The sequence below is a fragment of the Thunnus thynnus genome, chromosome 14, assembly GCF_963924715.1.
Source record: "Thunnus thynnus chromosome 14, fThuThy2.1, whole genome shotgun sequence".
Lineage (NCBI taxonomy): Eukaryota > Metazoa > Chordata > Actinopteri > Scombriformes > Scombridae > Thunnus > Thunnus thynnus.
In genome coordinates this window covers 28,537,770-28,556,509 of record NC_089530.1, presented here as the reverse complement: position 1 = coordinate 28,556,509, position 18,740 = coordinate 28,537,770, and the positions used below count along the sequence as shown (strand labels likewise).

The window sequence follows — 18,740 nt, the reverse complement described above, 5'->3', positions numbered from 1 at the left end:
TGCTGGCTGAAGCCTTTCTACTCTGCTACTCTTTGCCAAAGAGAAAGAGACAGTTAGAGTTTAGTGAATCCTTTAAAATAAACCCAGATCAGCCTAGAAGATTAGGAGGGAAACTGTCCTTCAACCACAAGACCTGGGTTTCCTCGGGGGGGGGGGGGGGGGGGGTCAATAAGGTGGCATGTTACTGAGTCCCTTTATCATGGTGTTTCCTGTATTTTGACCATGCCCTGTTTTTAATCTACAGCTGATCGTTTTTTGGTAAAAATTTTCAACCTCCTCGAGATGATTTTCCAGCTGGAGACAAATACTGTGTATAAATGAGATAAACTGTGTGGCCCTGACAGAAGCTGGTGTTAGTGTTAATGATGTTAATAAACCAGCGCAAGCTTATTATTAATCTGATTCAACATGCTTCTCTCTGGGGGGGAAACTGACTACATTTGACCACGTCTAAATTTTACTGCTTTATTTTGCAAACAAGATCCTTTGAGAGGCAGAAGAACAGAGCAAAGTTAGTGCAGCAGCAGTGCAGCATGCATGAGGGACAGACCAGGTCCAGTTCACTCTGAATTCAACCAGTAAGACAACTGGGTTTTCTGCCACATTTATATGTAAGAAAGATACAAAAAGTCTTTCATATCAACTGATAGAGTTCAAAACTCAGGCATCAAATTAAAATATTTACCAGATTTCGTCAGATTTACTGCCTGAATATCAAAGTAAACTGAACCCAGTCCTGCTGTGGTTTATGAGCTCACCTCTCCCTCTCTCTTCTGGATGTCGTCAGCTTTATCTCCAGCGTACGCAGACTGCAGACGAACCGCGTCGTCCTGAAGCTGCCGCACCTGAAAGACAAGGAGGAAAAAGATTTAGGTTAAAAATACACTGAGCAGCTAAAAACAGGAGTAGACTGATCAGTTGAAAGCCTCTGTTTTAACCGCGTACCTGTGTGCCCAGAGCCTGGATGTCGTGCTCGAAGGTGGTGTGCATCCTCTGCAGGGTCTCCACCGTGTTCTGGTCTCGGCCCAGCTCCTCCGGAAGCTTCTTATGTTTATCCAGGATGCGGTTGAGGATCTCCTTGGCGTCGTGGTAGAACTTGTGGAGCTCGTAGGAGGCGGCGAGGATCTGCGTCCGGGTGTCGATGAGCTCCAGCAGGTCGGCCCAGGCTTCGTTCAGGCCGTCCTTCCACTCGGCGATGGTGGCGGCGTCGCCGTGGCCCGTGTTGATCAGCTCGTCCGCTTGGCGGTTCACGGCGTCCACGCGCTCCTGGCCAATGTTCCCGGTGTCACGGGCGAATTCTCTGAAACGCTCCTGCAGCATCTAAAGAGACAGAAAACAGACTTCAGGTTGCAGTTACACACAATAAATGCGAGTGAAACATGAGGCGTGAAACGTGTCCCGTCAGACGTATGTCGGCGATAATAAAACACGTGTGTTCTACTAACGGTGACGTGCTCGTAGTCCTGTCCCAGCTCGTGAGATCCGGCCACCACCTCCCTCTCGGCGATCCACTGCTCCAGGTCATCCACCTCCCTGTTGAGCTGGAAGAGGCGGAAACGCTCGTCCAGCTTCCCCCGACGCTCCTCCGACAGATCCTTCAGCCCGGCGTACAGCTTATCCACCTGCGACTGACGCATCCCGATACGCTCGCTGCAGGAAGACGAGAAGGGGAGGAAACAGGGAAATGTTTTGTTTCCTGCTTGATTTCTTCTCGCTTCTTTCACTCATTTACACTTCCTTTCCTTCACTTATGAATTATTCTGCTAGTTTTTCCACCTCTTTTTTTTTTAGTTTCCCTTCTTTCCTTCATTACACCTTTTTCTACCTTCTTAGTATATGACCTGATACCTGTCGGGGTGTCCGGCAGCCACCAGGCCTCGGCTGGTGCTGGACAGCTGGTGAACGGTGTCGGCGTAATCCTCCACCGCCTGCTCCAAGATCTGATGCTTCTTCAACATGGCCACTGAACTCTGCTCATCCTGACAGACAGAAAAGAGAGAAGGGAAACGAGCTTCAATGTGACAGTTTTAACTGTTTTAATTACGATTATTACACAAAATCTTTCCTGAGATCTCTTCAATTCGCAAAACTACAACACAAATTAAAAAACTTCTGGTCTGAGATCTTTCTGCAATGCTTCATATAGCACATATACATTTACTAGTTTGTCTTTTAATGTCATTTAAATTTCATGTAACTGTGTCTTTTTTCAATTAAACACATTTGAAACAGAGAAAGAAAAGAGAGACAGAGTGGAAGAAGGACAGAAAAATATAAGTGCGGAGACAAAAATGAGTGTTTGAGTAAGAAATGGCAGAGAAACTGCTCCTTTCACATAATGACTGTAGTCACAGTTTCATTTTCAGGACAAGTTTCTGAAAAATGTCCAATCGAAACACAAAATTAAACAAACTTAAAGGAAAAAGATCAGTTTAGTTAAACCTGACAACATATCAATGAAACACAGCAGTGAAATGTTCTCTCAGTAACTAAAGTAAATAAAGTATTTAAAGGTTTTTCTTATACAAGCTGATTGAGACAGACAATATGAGGCTGTAAAAGGATGAAATCAGATCCGACAGATAAACAGAGAGTTTAATCAGAGTATTAAATGTGTACTGACCAGTAGAGACACGCGTAGAAACAGCAGACGGCACAGTTTAACAATCAAGACTAAGAGAAGCACCACAAACTGAGGAACTGACAGATGAACTAAACCCAAAGAGAGTCAAAGAGAAACAGGAAGAAGGTATAACAGTGACGGACGTTCATGTCGATATAATAACTTTTAAAAGCTCTCGAGTCTGAAGGAGAAATCTGGTGATTTTCTATGTTTATATGTCTTATTCCTCTGTACCGTTGTTGTCCAAAAACTATTAAAAACACGTCAATGAGTCACTGTTACACTGTTCCTTCATCGCCATGAACACACACACTGTAGTTTATTTTGACTCAGTCCCACACACACACCGTCCTGCTGCCAGAAACACTCACTAGAGCAAAAAATGTGGATTCATACGCCGCTGAAAATAGTCCCCGACACATGCAAGCTGTCTGAGAAAATTCCTGAACCTTTTTTAAACACATAACTATTTATTTGTGAGGTGTTTTTAAAGATTTACGTCCTCAGAAGGAACCAATGGGCTTAAAGCTGAGAGCTACAGACAGAAAGGAGGGATGCACGATATTGGATTTTTTGCCGATATCCAATATGCCGATATTTCCAACTCATTGTGGCCGACTGCCGATATATGAACATATTTTTTTTCAGCTGGCTGAGGAGACTATTATGCATGCAAGCATAGATTGTACTAAATATGATCAAGAAAGACAATATATGAATATGAAGGAAGAATTTAGGAAGACTGGAGTTCAGGAGCTCAGCATTAAAACTTTAATGAACCTGTCAAGTGGGAGGAGCAGCAGAGTTTTCTTTTTATTAGACAGACAGGATTAATGTGTAGGATTTAATCTCTGGTCCACAGAGCAGAAGGTGGCGGTAATGCACCTAATACGCTGGTTGCCAACCGCCCTTATAAACCAAAAAGATATTTTTTTCCAAACAGAGTGGTACATCCCATCAGCTGAGGTGTTTCCTATCTGTGCAGCCGATCATTGCAGCTCCTCCGCGGACTGTGTCACCCTGACGGTCCCGGTGTTTCCTCCGCAGGCTGCACTTCACTCAGCTGCCCGTCAGACCAGCTGCTTCTTCCCACTTTAACCTGAATAACAAACCGGGGCTCGGTGCTCCAGTTGGATCCACACGAAGAGCCGAGGCTAACGTTAGCTGAGAGGCTAGCTGGCTAGCCTCCGGTCATGCTGCTGCTAACGCTCCGCAGGTAAAAGTGGGAGGAAGCACCGGGACCGTCAGGGTGAAACAGTTCGTGGAGGGAAGCACAGTCGGGCGGTGGAGGAGATGGCGACAAATCGGCCTCTTATAATCAGAAAATGCTCATTTTGGGCCGATGCCGATATTTCATTTTAGAGCTTATATCGGCCGATACCGATGACGTGCCGATAATATCGTGCATCCCTAAACAAAAGTGTTGGTTTTGGTCTTTTCATGAGATTTGTTGACAACAAGAAAAATATTGAACAATGGCCGACGTTAGCTTGCTAGCTTGCTCACGCTACATCGTGACAGAATTATAAGCAGCCGAGTAGGAAAAAATGTCGCCATGGAGACATCAGAAAATTCAGAAAAAGGCATCCATGATACACCTCCTGATCTGTCCACTTGCCTCACCCTCATCCTAACCCGTGACCTCTGACCTTACCTTGGCTTTCTCCTCTGACATCATGTAGAGCTCCTGTTCGCTCATCCAGGCTTCGGCCTCGGCGGCGTCGAAGTAGTACTGCTGGGCCTCGTGGGCCTCGCTGAGGCGGGAGTGACGATTCTCCGTCTCCTTCTTGATCTGTTCCCATAGCGACTGGAGCTCGGCGAGCCGCTGGCGAATCAGCTCGGCCGTCGGGCTGTCCTCCCTCAGAACGTGCTGGCTGCGCTCGAAGATGTCGTCGTAGCGCGGTTGATGTCCCTGGATCTCCTTCTGCAAGGTCTGAGAGGGTCAAAGGTCACAGAGAGGGTTAGGGAAGGATGACACAAAACTGCACATTTTACTTTTAAAATACAACTATTCTAACTTTTTGCTCATGATTATGGTTCTAGTTTGATCATCAGCACTTTCTTTACTTCCTGCCTTCATCTGTGCTGCTATATTTTTACTTCCTGTCATAAATCCTATTTATCCCTCCTGTTTCAAATAAAACTTCATTATCTAGAGGAGAAAATTAATTTGTTTCCTTCCTCCCATCCTCTAATCTTCTCCACATATTGAGCTTTATATTGAGATTTTATTAAATATCTTTTTTTTATATATTTGATTGTGAGACTACAGCTGAGAGTGAAGAGACACAGAAGACATGGAAGAGAAGATAAACCTGATTTAATGAACTGGAGATGGATGGATGGAATTTATCAAGATAATTCAAATACTTTACAGTCAGTACACAGTTTTGTCCAGGTACAGGTGTGTGTGTGTGTGTGTGTGTGTGTGTGTGTGTGTGTGTGTGTGTGTGTGTTTGTGTGTACCTGGTTCTTCTTGATGAGCAGCTGTACAGTCTGCAGGTTGTGTCCGTGGTCGGTCGATGTGGCCAGAGGCATCCTCTCCTCAACCCAGAGCTGGAGACAAACACACACACACACACATATTCACACATTATAACATTTATTCCTGGTGCAGTTTGGATATAAACACTGAGACTCAATCACTCAGCTTTGTACTGTAACCACCGTTACTCATAATCTTGGCGCCGCTGCCGCTGCTGCTGCTGCTGCGGTTGCTGCAGCTTCTGCTGATATGAACACTGTGACCCATTTTTACATCTCTGCTGCTTCTAATGAGAATGAATTTTTACGCCACTGCTAAACTACAACCAGTAACACTGTAGCTAGTAGTACTGGTAATGCTACTAGCACTGTGTGTGGAGACTCTCAGTCATCCTGGTCTTGATATATCCACAGTACTACTATTACTATTATACTACTATACCATTACGACTGCTGCTGCTAAGGGTGCTACTGTTGCTATTACAACTACTAATGATGCTACTACTACTGCATGTTTTAGCTTTGCTACTGTTGCTACAATTGCTACTAATACTAGTGATACTAACGCCATGGTAACTGTGGCTGCAGTTACTATGACTACTTACTTTCACTGCTGCCAACTATCACAACTACTACTTATACCTACCACCATCACTACTACTACAACTACTACTACTACTACTACTATTACTAGTACTATGACAGCTACTACAAAATATCACCACCTCCTCTTCTAATACCAGTTCCTTTTTCAGCCCAATTCTTTTAAAGGTTATTTTATGTGAGAATATGCAGATGATCTGCGGGTTTATATTTCAGTTTTCTTAGTTTATCTGTGTCTCAAGTCGTCAGTCAGTAGAATAAACTTCTTGTATCAGTAGTGTCAGAGGTCATTCGGACGCTCTACTTACGATCTCGTCCTCCACGTCCCTGTTGAACTGGTGGATCTCGCGGGAGGCCATGAGATTGTCTCGTCTCTTCTTCAGTGGTTCCTGGAGGGACTGGAACCTCTTCTCCACGCTGATCCTCTGGCCGTCCACCTCCTCGGAGCCTTTGCCCTCCTGGCTGAGGGCCTGCGACTGGCCCTGCAGCTCCTCCACCTCCTTCTGACGCACCTCCACCTGGCTCTCCAGGATCTGCAGGAGGACAGTAAAGTAATTAGAAGGTATAAATAGAAACAAAATATACATATCTACAATACATAAAGTAAATACTAATAACTCTAATAACAGAATATGAGTGAAATTGAGCCTAAAAAATAAATCCTCAACCTTAGAAACAGCAGTGTTACAACATAAAACAATTAATTCATTGATAATTGATAACTTTCAGCCATATCTTGAGCTTATTTGACCGTGATACGCAGTTGAAAGCTCCCGAAAAAACTAACTCAAGTGCACCTTGAGTTCAGATTTTTTTTTTTGGGGTGTAAAAGAGTAAAAATAAAGAAAAAAAATGTTTTGATGAGAAGCAAATAAAGAGCAAAATGTCCTCAGAGAAAAAAAACAATAAAATCAATGACAATAACAATTATAAATAATAAATAAATATATTTAAAAAAATGAACTGTAACAAGAGTCACATGTTTGGTCCACACAACTAAAACTATAAATAAATAAATAATAAGAACAGGTACCAAAACAAAACAATCCTTTAGAGGCCTTGTCTTTTCCTCGGCGCAGTTAAAATCTGTTTGCTTTTTCTAAAACAAACCCAAATATATCTTTAAAAAAAAAAAACACAAAACACCACCTGATATGTAAACTGAAAAAGATCTGAAATCAAAATGAAAATGACGATCATCTCCAGCAGCCAGTCAGCTTGAAAACCGTCTCAAACAACATCAGAGAAGAAGAGAAAAACAGCAAAAAAAAAAAAAAAAAAAAAAAAAGCAGGTGGAGTCTGGATTAAAATCAGAGCTGAAAGACGAGAGAGAGAGAGAGCAAGAAAAAAACAGAGAGAAGAAGAGGAGGAGAGGATTTGTTTCTCCCTGCTCTCTCTCTCTCTCTCTCTCTCTCTCCCTGTTTAACAGATCAAACACTCAGTTAATGATCTGCCTCTAACACTTCATCACACTCTCTCTCTCACACACACACACACACACACACACACACACGCACGCACGCACGCTCAGAGGAAATTACAGCACGTATCTGACGAGAAGACAGATGATAAGAGAACCGGAGCTGCTCTAATACACTGAAAATACCAACATCATCCTTCAGACGGCATCACACTCTGTCACTGCTACTGGTGGAAACACACACACACACACACACACACACACACACACACACACACACACACACGCTCAGACAGCGCTGACTCGTAACACTTCAAATGAAAGATTACATAACCGCTGTGTGTGTGGAGTGTGTGTGTGTGTGTGTGAGCGTGTGTGAGTGGAGTGTGTGTGTGTGTGAGTGGAGTGTGTGTGTGTGTGTGTGTGTGTGTGTGTGTGTGTGGAGTGTGTGTGTGTGTGTGTGTGTGTGTGTGTGTGCGTACTAAGGCTGGTTAGACGACTCACTCTCCTTGAAACAAGAGAAATGATTAAAACGGTTCCCTCCAGGAATTTGGGAACAGTAGTTGCAGCAGCAGCAGCATCGTTCTTGGGATGAAAAGAACTAACACTAGTTCATCCATTAAATTTTAAATTGTCAAACCAAATTTGACAAATCCTTGTTTTTATCTATATAAAAGACCCGAGAATAAATCATCAAGCCTTTAAAAAGCCTAAAGTAGAGCGAGTGTGTTTTTGGATTTTCTGCCTCAGTTTTGAATGTATCAGCAGCTCGTCCTGTTTTTAACATCTAAAACATATTTACAAGATTTAAAGGACGAGTTCACAATTTTTCAAGTCTGTCTTAAACCAGCAGTCAGGTGTCCACATGAACAGTGGACACCTCTGGAACTTCTTCTGGGAAGTTTTTATCATTACTTTATTATTATTATTATTATTATTATTATTATCATTATTATCATTGGTAGTTTACTCGACAGTTAAATCCAAACTTCTCTGTGTTTGTTCTCCTGATCAGACTTCAGTGAAACTTTACTTTTTGCTCCACTGCTGCACTTTAATGACCTGTTAGAACCTTAAAGGACAGATTCACAATTTTTCAAGTGTCTTAAAACAACAGTCAGGTGTTCATATGAACAGTGAGAGAGGTTTTCCTCGCTGTAATCATTCCTCCTGTTCATACTGGATATTAAAAGATCCTTCAAATGTGCTTTCAATGTAAAGTGATGGAGGATAAAATCCACAGTGTGTCCACACAGTCATTTAAAAGTCTGTGTGAAGCTTCTATTCAGCTTCATCAGTCTGAGTTAGTCATATCAAGTGGATATCTGACACATTTACAGTCTTTTTAGCATCAAATTCCCTCTTTGTGTTTCCTCGGACAGTGTTTCCCTGTTGAGCTGCAGGTGGAAGTATAGTAACAAAAAGAGGGACTTTGGCACTAAAAAGACTGTAACGTTGAAAGATATCTACTTGATTTGACTCATTTGAGAAGCAAATATTTGGGGTTTTTTTTACGATTAGATTATCAGAACAGCTGCTGAGTCATTTTCCGTTGAAGCTCTACATTTTTCCACTTTTAGCATCACTTCATAAAACTCATACTTCTAATGGTTAGCCTATGAATAATTTAGAATTGTATTATTTTTATGCTTGACATCTTTTTTTTTTCTTTTCATATGCTGCACTCTTTTATCAAAAGTTTATGTAAATTGTGTTTATGTAACTTTGGTTTTCATCTGTTTTTATTGCTCGTTGTGTGTAAAAAACACTTTTTAACACTGGTTTTTGAAAGCTTTGAAATAAACGTCATTATTCTTATTATTGCGTTTTCATGAATCTGGAGAACATTGAAGACGAGGTACGTGTGACTCCCGTCTCTCACCTGCTGTTTCTTGAGCAGGATGTTGACGGACGTGAGGTCTTTGCCGTAGTCGTCGGACTGCAGCTGTCCGTCCAGGCCGGCCAGCCACTTGTCGAGGTCGGCGCAGCTCTGCGTGAAAAGCTCGGCCTTGTTGGCGTCGAACAGACACTTGGCCTTCGTCTGGGTGGTCGACTCGAGGTCGTCCCACATCGCCTTCAGAGACGCCAGCTTCTCTTTAACCATGGCCTCCGTCTCTGGTTTCTCCGCCATCAGTGCCTGTCCGTCCTGGAAGACATTGCTGGGTTTTAATACTCCTTTTTTTAAATAACTTTATTTACAAGCAGAACAGGTGGATGACAGACATACTTCTGCACATACATAGCAGCTCCGTAGTCAAATTATAAGTCAGGGACAACTATTTCTGCTCAGAACATGCAGGGATTGAACTCACAACCTTTTAGCTAAAGAACCTCGTGTCAAAACATGGCAGTCTGTTCTAATCCTGATGACCCTGTATCAGTGCTGCAGCAGACAATCAACATTTCTTCCTCATGTTTGTTTTGGACACTCCCTGCTCTCATCCTCCTTGTGGGGGAAATATTTGTGTTCTACGGTTCATTCTCTGGTCATTTTCCATCCTGGGAGCGGTAGGTCATGACCCGTCTATCTCAGAGCGGTTTATCTCTCGTGTCTACTGACGTCGGCCGCCTTTTCTTACCTTCTCGATCTTATCCAGCCACTCCTTGTTGGACTGCAGCTCGGCCATGAACGCCTGGTGTTTGAGCCACTTGCTGTGGAGGTTCCTGGCCTCGTCGTACGACATGTCCTGAGCCGTCAGCATCTTCTCGTTGATCCACAGAGACAGCTGGAGACACACAAACATCGAATCACCTCAAATATTTACCACAAACACTAAAATCTGCAGAATCAAGGACACCTAAAGGTTACTGGAGATATTATGAATTGTTTAGAATATGAATTATCTGCGTTTTACCTCCTGACAGTCCTGCAAGAACTTCTGCAGGTCTCTGTTGTCCTTCAGTCTGTTCAGCAGGTCGCTGGCAGCTGCTCGGTTCTTCTTGTGTCTGCAGAACAATAATCAACATGTCAATAATAATAACTTCTCAACAGGATAGCTACAAAAAGCTTTACAGTATAAACAAGAATAAAAAGATAAAACAAGATTAAATAATTGAAATAAATTGGAACAAATCTCGGTCACCTCTGGTCGATGGAGTCCACCTTCTCCTGGATGCGCTCGGCGTTGATGTTGCCGTCGGTTACCAGGCGCCGGCCGGTGTCGACCACGCCGCTGATCTTCTCCTCGTTGGCGTCCAGAGTGGTCATGAAGTCCTCTTGCTTCTTGATGGCGGCCTCGGCGCCCTCCAGAGTGGTGGGCATCTCCGTGTGGGCCAGAACGTACTCCTGACGGACAAAACACAGAGCGGATTTACTGTCAGATGGTTGTAAATGAAGACGTTTAACCACTTAATGACAATTCCTGCTCCGCCTGGTGATGGACATTTATAACATTTGGATTTTGCAGTTGAGTTTCTTCACTTTCTATAGAACATATGTCCTTTGGAGTCATTTTAAACTGACTAATCTGAGCTGTAATGACAACCTTCTACCACTTGATGGCACCACATGACCCTCAGAGAGTAGAGAGGGAGGGATGAGAGAGGAAGAACAGGACAGAAACGCCTTCAAATGTCTAATTTTGTCCGACAAACAGTCCAGAACCCAAAGATATTCAGTATAAGATCATATCAAACAGAGAAAAACAGCAAATTTTTCACATTTGAGAAGCTCGTGTAAGAACATGTTCTTCTCCTAAACCTCTCTTGACTTTGTTTTTTTCTGTGACGTTTGTTTGTACTTGATGGACGTCACCTGTTCATGAGGAGCTGAATGTTCCTGAGATTTCAAACATTAGAATCATAAGACGCCCCTAAAATATCCATATAAGGCGACCCTGTTCTGCTATGTTAGTGGACGAGTTTCAATCACAAAAATGTTCTCAAAGAAGAATTTGAGGTTGCTGCCATCAGAAACCAGAGGACACATTTATCAGTGTCAGGCGTCGTATTAGAGGAGCTGAAACTATTAGAAAATATGAATCCATCAGAGCAGCAGCTGCACCATGACAGAAATAAAGAGGGAACGCTTTGATGAGGCGTCATGTGACAGTCAGAGAGATATTAGAGGAGAGAATATTACAGCCTACAGTCGGTGATGTTACACTGTCAGCTGCAACACAACATGATGCTGGACACAGAGCTGCAGAAACACCCCGAGGCTGCTGTTTACTACTGACATCATCATCATCATCATCATCATCAGGAAGTTGGCAGCCAGGATGATGATATGCTGAACAGACTATTCATTGTTTGTCTCAGTTATATATTTTATTTTAGCTCATTTCTGTATCATATTTAAACTCCAAATTAATCCAGATTAAGATAATATGTTATCAGGTCAAATGTGCCGTGATTGTTTTCTGTCCTGTTCATGACTTTCAGGAATTTTGTTCATACATCAGAGATAATTCCAAGTATGAGAAAATTGATGAACATCACAAATTCTCATAAATCACTCCTACGTTCCTCTTAAGAACAAACCTGTTTGTAGGAATGTTTCCAGCATGAGGCCCTATGATTGGTATTTTCTCTTAAAGTCTATCACAGGGCTAGTGTGTGTGTGTGTGTGTGTGTGTGTGTGTGTGTGTGTGTGTGTGTGTGAGACCTGGTCTGACCTCCATGAGACCGGACTGGACGAACGCCAAGTCAGAGATTTATCAGCTGATCACAGACCGACTGTGTGTCAGCATTACAACATTAATGAGAGAACAGTTCGCTCAGTGGTTAGATCGCATGACGACAACCGCATGGAATTTCATCTCTATGCGTCCAGTTTAGAGATGACGTATTTAGCCTAGCTTAGCATAAAGACTGGAAGCGGGGGGGAAACTGCTAGCAGGTGACAGTAGATTGAGGACAGAACTTCTGAGATGCAACAACAACTCCAACATAACACAGTTTTAAAAATTCTGGATGTTGTATTACTTTTCTTTTTGATGGAGCTAGGCTAGTAGTTCCCCCCTGCTTCCAGTCTTTGTGCTAAGCTAGGCTAAACACTCTGCTGTATGCACAGAGATGAAACAGGTATCCATCCTCCGATCTAATTCATATTTCACAAAATGTTTAAGTGTTTCAATCACATGTAATACTTCGTCAGAGGGATGCAGTTCCTCTAACGGCCACTAGATGCTGCTCTGAGAAAAGTCTGACTGTATTGACGTTATTGGGAAAACGTGTCTTAATTACATGCAAGACTCTAAATAGTTGATTCAGTTTTTGTTTTGGTAGCAAAAAGGTGATTTCATTAGGAAGATATTAAGATTTGTGACCAAAATTGTGATTTTCTGGCTCCAAAAAGACCAGAAAACATCAAAATTTAAAATACTTCAGAGTGAAATATGATATTTTCCAGACAACAACAGCCACATTTTCCTGCAGCTAAAGCAGGAGTACAGAGAAAGTGCAGGTGTGATGATGTGACGGGTTTACCTGGTTGTTGAGGAAGGCCTCGGCCTGCTTGGTGTCCCTGAGGAACAGCTGATAAGCGTGAGACTGGGACAGCAGGTTCTGTCGGTTCTCCCACATCTTGTGCAGCTCGTTCCAGCCGGTGTCGAGCGCCTGCAGCCGCTGTCGCAGGAACATGTACTGCGCGTCCGTCTGGCCCTGCGTCACCATCTCGCCCATGTCCCGCATCTTCTGGTAGTCCTCCTCGTAGTTGCGGATCTCGTTCTTGATGCCCTCGTGCTGGGCCAGCAGCTTCTCGGCCTCGGCCAGCGTGTTGGGCATGTCCTCGGAGGCGATGGCCGTCTGCGTTCGCGACAGCCACGACTGGAAGTCGTCCAGTTCGCGCAGGAACTGCTGCAGCTTGCTGGCCTCGCCCAGAGACTCCTCCCGGTTCTTCATGGTGTCCTGAAGAACAGAAAACACAGATGTCACGTTGTTTCGATCTCCAGACTTCTAGTGAAGCTTGTTTTCCTCTTTTGTTCTGCTATAATAAATCTCCCTGCTGGGATTTGTAACTTTATGAAACTGTAATATCTGAATAAACGTTCAGATGAAATGTGTAAACCACACATGTTCTCTTACCTTCATCTCTTCCCACACGCCGGTGATCTCAGCCAGACGTCCCTTGATGGCTTCAGACTGCTCCGGGTGTTCGGAGGCCAAACGCCCCGCCTCTTTTCCCAGGTCGCCCAGCTTGTCTTCGATGGCCGCCAGGTCGCGCTCCATCCCCGTCAGCTTCCTCTGCAGAGCCATGACGCCGGCCAGGTCATTCCCCAGCTCCTGGGTCGACTCGATCACCTGGAAGGGAGACGGAGGAGCGGTGCGTTAGATGAGAGTATTATTACAGTAAATCAGAGACTGTAGTCAGACGGTTTCTGTCGGTACCTTGGTCTTCTCTTTGATCCAGGACTTGGTCTCGTTACACTCCAGGTGGTAGTTCTGGACGCCCAGAGCAGAGCTCAGACTGTCCTTCTTCTGGTCCACCAGGTCTCTGAACTGACTCCACCTGGACGGACACACAATCAGCATCAATAAGAACTAATGGTAACACTTTATTTACATACTAATGTCCTGAGTAATTTGCAGGTATTTAACAGTTAATTTGAGGACATTTTACAGAGAGGGAGGTGCAATTTGGTACAAATTATAAGATAAAACTGAAAAAGTGTTAAGTTGGTTTAATAAGTAAGTGCCAGTTCATTATATTTAGGTTTAAATGTAGTTTTTAATTTGCAAAAAATCTTAATAAATCAGATTCTTAACAATTATTTAACTGACAGAAAATACTTAGTAGTTTGGTGTGTTAAATGATATATTAGCATATTAAGTTGTTTCTTTAAACGCTATAATGAGCACATCTCAGATGTTTTACCAGGCCTGCTTTATTTTCTTTTTCAATCTAAATTTTGTTTACAATTTAATCCCAGTTTAACCGGAATACCAGTTTATTTGCCGGTATAATCTCAATCACATAGGTTATTTCCCTGATAATCCCAATTTATGAGCTGTTTTAATCCCAGTCAGATTACCTGGTGTTGAGTTTGTCTTGCTGGGCTTTGATTTTGTCCTCACTGGGATGTCCGCTGTGGATCAGTTGCCTGGCAACCTGGTTCACCACGGCAACGCGGGAGGCCTGGTTGTTCATTTCCGGCTCCAAACTCTCAAACCTGGACAGACAAGAGAGGACGTTGGGTCTCAGAAGTTCAAACAACAAGGTCAGTAAATCAGTGATGTGGGTGATATGTGTTGTCCGTGGCAACGTAATACTGTATGAAAAGCTCCAGTTCATTAAATCCCTGCAGCACCTGAAGGCAGCGGGACACCAGGCTGTTACACAATAAACACACAATAAATACACACATCAGACTGCTATGTAATAAACTGTGCAGCTTTGCCTTATTTCCGACATTTCTGGCAAAGGTGCTGCTTCATGCCTTATTCTTATAAAGCATTAAAAGACTCATATTCTGCACATTTCCAGCTCTATATTTATATTCTGGGGCTCTACTGGAATATCTTTGCATGATTTCCAGTTAAAAATTCCTTATTTATCTTCTACTGGTCCTTTATGCAGCCCCTCAGTTCAGCCTCTGTCTGAAACAGGCCGTTTTAGCTCCTGTCTCTTTAAGGCCCGCCTCCTGATGAGCCCACTCTGTTCTGATTGGTCAGCTTTCAGGAAGCTTCCTCCGGCTCCAGAGGCTACGTAAACAAACTATAGTAGCAGGATTTCACTTCTTTTTCTCCTTCTTTACTCCAAATGTCAACTTCTCAAATTTATTCATACATGTTGAAGCTGAATCAGATCTGAAATATGAGAGTGGACAACACATGGAAACACCTTAGCAACCACCTTAGCAACCAAGAGTACAGGACGGCTGTTTATGGGCAACGAGCTGATGTCAGCTCGTCAGTGTTCACAGCAGGCTGATGCCCTGACTTTTGACTTGCAGGCAGCATTTCTACATATGTTCACCTCAAGTTTTGGAACTTTGACCAACATCCGACATCTGAACAGGATATAAATAAGAGAAAACCCCAAAAAAGCAGAATATCTCCTTTAAGATGAATATAGACGTTAATATGTGCATTTAACATATTTTTAGGTAAATGTGAAGTTGTGCTACATTTCTGACACCTACTGTATATAAAAAATTGAGAGTTTAAACAAGACCAAGAGTTGTGCTTCAACACAGCCGTGCTTCTTTAAGCTAAACGCTAACATTTACACAGGAAGTGCCGGCTAGCCTCAGGAAGGACTTTCGGCTCTCTATATCTGCCATGTGATTCGGGCTCTAGTTGTTGAGTAATTAACTTCTAAATGTTTTCGTAATGTGTGATAAACACGAGTTCAATGTTGTTATTAAAAGAAAAAAGATATGTTTCAGGCAAACATCAAGTGTTCTCAGCTGATCTCTGCTGTTCAGTAACACACAAACACACACAGACGTTTCTACTTCTGTACTTGTGAAAGCCTCAGTGACATAATCCGCCCTCCAGCCGCTAACCTTTCCTTTAATCTAAACCTCATTCAAACATTTACCCTCAAACTGCTCTTTAAAGAAACAGACAAAATGTCCTCACTCCAGTGTTTCCCCTATAATTGTACAGGCCTGGCCGGACCACCAGGCCAAAAAAAAAAAAAAAAAAAAAAAAAAGTGTTTGGGAACCTCTGTGGAGCGCCATTCCCAAAACGTGAATCAACCTCTGTGACGTTGCCGTAGCTCCCGCGCTCCGGTGCGTAATGTGTGGTCGAGCGAGTGTGAGAATGAGAGAGAAAACATCGGAAAAGTGATGGCGAGCGGAGCAGAGGAAAAGGTTAGTGGTAAATGTACAGTGCAGGATACATTATGTCAGTTAATAAACGCTATAAATGCACCAACTGCTGGGAAAGTGAAGGGAGTTAGCTCCAAAGTTAGCAACAATAGGTTAGCTTAACCTGACGACGCTAAACAGGGTAACACAGAACAGAAAAATGTGTGGCTGCTGAGTCACTGAGCAGCTGAGTTTTGTGCATTTGGCCTCACACAGATAGAATAATTATTAGAGCGCACACACACACACACACACACACACACACACACACACACTCACACATGTTAACCATCGTCTGGGAAGGGATCCATGTGATGCTTTGCGGTCAAACAGTATGGAGAGAAACAAGTGGCTGAAAACCAGAGTCAGAGGCTGCTGAGAACGAACCGTGTAACCACACACACGAACACACACACACACACACACACACACACACACACACACACACACACAGCCTTTTAAACAGTGTGGAACCTGCAGTCTGGTGTGAATAACAGTTTACTGCTCTGGATACCACAAACTGTCTCACTCTGCTGCAGAGAGACAACAACAACCGTGATAAACCGACAATAAAGAAACGCACAATTAGTTTTACATGTTTGATCCCAAAAACCACAAATTGTGTGTATTATTTTTTCATCATTTTCCAAAATCATCCATCAGTTTTTTGGACGGATGATTTTTTCCTTCCTTCCAGACAGCCATCGGTTTCATTTCACCTCAATAAAAATCAGCTTGAGACTTGCTGAAGAGAGATCGATGTTGTCATTTGTTAGTCAAGTAAATTTAATATTTTGTGGTTTCAGACTGTTTATACGACAAACTCTGACATTTAAAGACGTCACCTTGCGCTCCGGGATATTGTGACGCAATGTTTCACTATTTTCTGATGTTTTATAGACCAAACGATGCGTTCAAACCATGTCGGACGGACGGGAAAGATGGAAAAGATTCCCGTGTTAACGACATCTGACAGCAAAATTACAATTTATCCATTTAACACTGATTTCAGGCACTTCGTTTTATTAAGTGATGAGTCGGATATATTAGAGCTTTTAGAAAAATCTGATTTTCTCGCCATAATTACAACTTGGGTTTACAAGTCAGATTAACTCCGATATACGCGGCGTAATCTTTAGTTGCAGCTGTTAAAGTAGCAGATTTATGTCCTGATTTTACTGTTCAAACCGTCAGACTGCATGTACTGTACATGTGTGTCGGACTTTGGTTTCATGCTCTGCTGAGTGTAAGTAGATAAGAGAACGGCGTCCTGGGACAAGGCCAGGTGTAAAACGGGAAAAAAAAACTTAACTTAGTGGTGGTAAACGCTGAAATGAGGTGTCTTATATAATGACCTTATATAATGATGTATTTTCAAGTAATTCTGATTGGCTAAAGGTGTGGGAGGAGAGCGTCGGATCATCTCAGACAGCCAATCACTGTAAGACATGAGCCTTGTTGTAAACTATAAGAAGTGACTGGATTTTCAGTCTGAGGAGTGAGAGTGGTTAATCTATCCTGACCTCCAAAATGTTATATACATTATATTTCTTAATTGATTCAAACTGGTCAGATGCTTGTTGGTCATTTCCACCACACGGCCCTACATGAGATGATGACATAATGAAGACTAAATGTTAAATTAACTGTTTCATTAAAGACAAATTAAGGTTTTAAACCTGCAATAACTGATTTTTTTGTCAACTAGTTTTCAGCAGAAACGCGTAACGAACTCAACATTAACATATCGTCACCTTTTAAGTTGATATGTTGAACTTTTCAGCTCTCAGCTTTTAGCTCTGTTTTTGTTCTCCACCAACTCCTGAGGGAAATATCTGGTTCTTTAGCTGCTAAATGCTCCGCTATGTTCACCAGCTAGTCTACAGCTTTTTTACAGCTTTTTCTCTGAAAACGACGCTATGAGACGCTGAGAGTGAAGCAAAACAGTAAAGTTGCAGCCGGACAGATAAACAATGAGCTGAAACTCGCTATAAAGCTCCGTAAAGCTGCAGAGTCGCTGATAATTCTCTTTCCAGGCTCCAAACTCTTTGCCCAAATGTCAAAGAAACTGATTACATCCAAAATATTAGTTATTCTAATGCTCTGGTACATGTTTACTCTTTTTTTCTGGCTATAAGGCACTTTGTAACGTCTTACCGATGTTGGACGACCTCCAGGTCCTCCAGTTTCTCGGGGATCTCCATGCTGTTGAGCCACTGCTCCTTCTCGTCGATCCAGACCTCGCAGGCGCTGGCTTCGCTCAGCATCTTGTAGAGCGCCAACGCGTCCTGCAGCGCCTGTTTCCTGAGCCTCGTCAGCTCCACCACCTCCTTATAACGCTCCTCGATGCCCGCCAGCCGGCTCTGAACCTGCGAACACACGACCAGTAACGAGTTCCTGTTACACAGCGATCTGAGACGCAGTAATTAAAAACATCATCAGGACGTAAACAAACAGAAATAACCACAAATTACAGAAAACAGCTTGTGGTCTTCCTTATTTCTATCCGTATTTCATTTCTATAATTAATTTTTGAATAATTAAATTCAAATATATTAAAAAAACAAAAACAAATAAATTAATGAATAAACTGTTCTTAAAGAGATTCTGCAGCAACACTTGAGACTAACACACATTTAACTGGTATTTAAATGTTCTTTGTGATGTGTTTGATGACTCTGATGAAGGCTACAAGCTAAAAACCTGCCGGTCTGCACAGTAAAGTTGTTCTTTATAGTTCAAGTGCTGCTGAAGTTTTGACTTTTTCTCTTCTCTGTGCACTTTGGAAGCAGAGGAAGTTGTGCCAGAAATCAATCAAGCAGTTAAAAGTTTACAGCTACAATCAGACTGAAA

General features: G+C 42.7%; 1 protein-coding gene across 2 annotated transcripts in view; it reads right to left on the bottom strand.

Moving 5' to 3' along the window:
- The window catches only part of LOC137197417 (spectrin beta chain, non-erythrocytic 1), a 132,735-nt gene that overhangs the window by 17,604 nt on the left and 96,391 nt on the right, over positions 1–18,740 (bottom strand). For both annotated transcript variants that reach the window (XM_067610821.1, XM_067610820.1), the window contains 16 exons: positions 18,045–18,256; positions 14,105–14,242; positions 13,461–13,581; positions 13,158–13,373; positions 12,561–12,980; positions 10,214–10,416; positions 9,986–10,076; positions 9,710–9,856; positions 9,013–9,276; positions 6,019–6,243; positions 5,090–5,179; positions 4,278–4,556; positions 1,849–1,979; positions 1,446–1,650; positions 946–1,320; positions 759–845 (listed from right to left, as the gene is read on the bottom strand). In XM_067610821.1, coding sequence (XP_067466922.1) covers positions 759–845; positions 946–1,320; positions 1,446–1,650; positions 1,849–1,979; positions 4,278–4,556; positions 5,090–5,179; positions 6,019–6,243; positions 9,013–9,276; positions 9,710–9,856; positions 9,986–10,076; positions 10,214–10,416; positions 12,561–12,980; positions 13,158–13,373; positions 13,461–13,581; positions 14,105–14,242; positions 18,045–18,256 — 3,204 coding nt within the window. The remainder of the gene's footprint in view (positions 1–758; positions 846–945; positions 1,321–1,445; positions 1,651–1,848; positions 1,980–4,277; positions 4,557–5,089; positions 5,180–6,018; positions 6,244–9,012; positions 9,277–9,709; positions 9,857–9,985; positions 10,077–10,213; positions 10,417–12,560; positions 12,981–13,157; positions 13,374–13,460; positions 13,582–14,104; positions 14,243–18,044; positions 18,257–18,740) is intronic.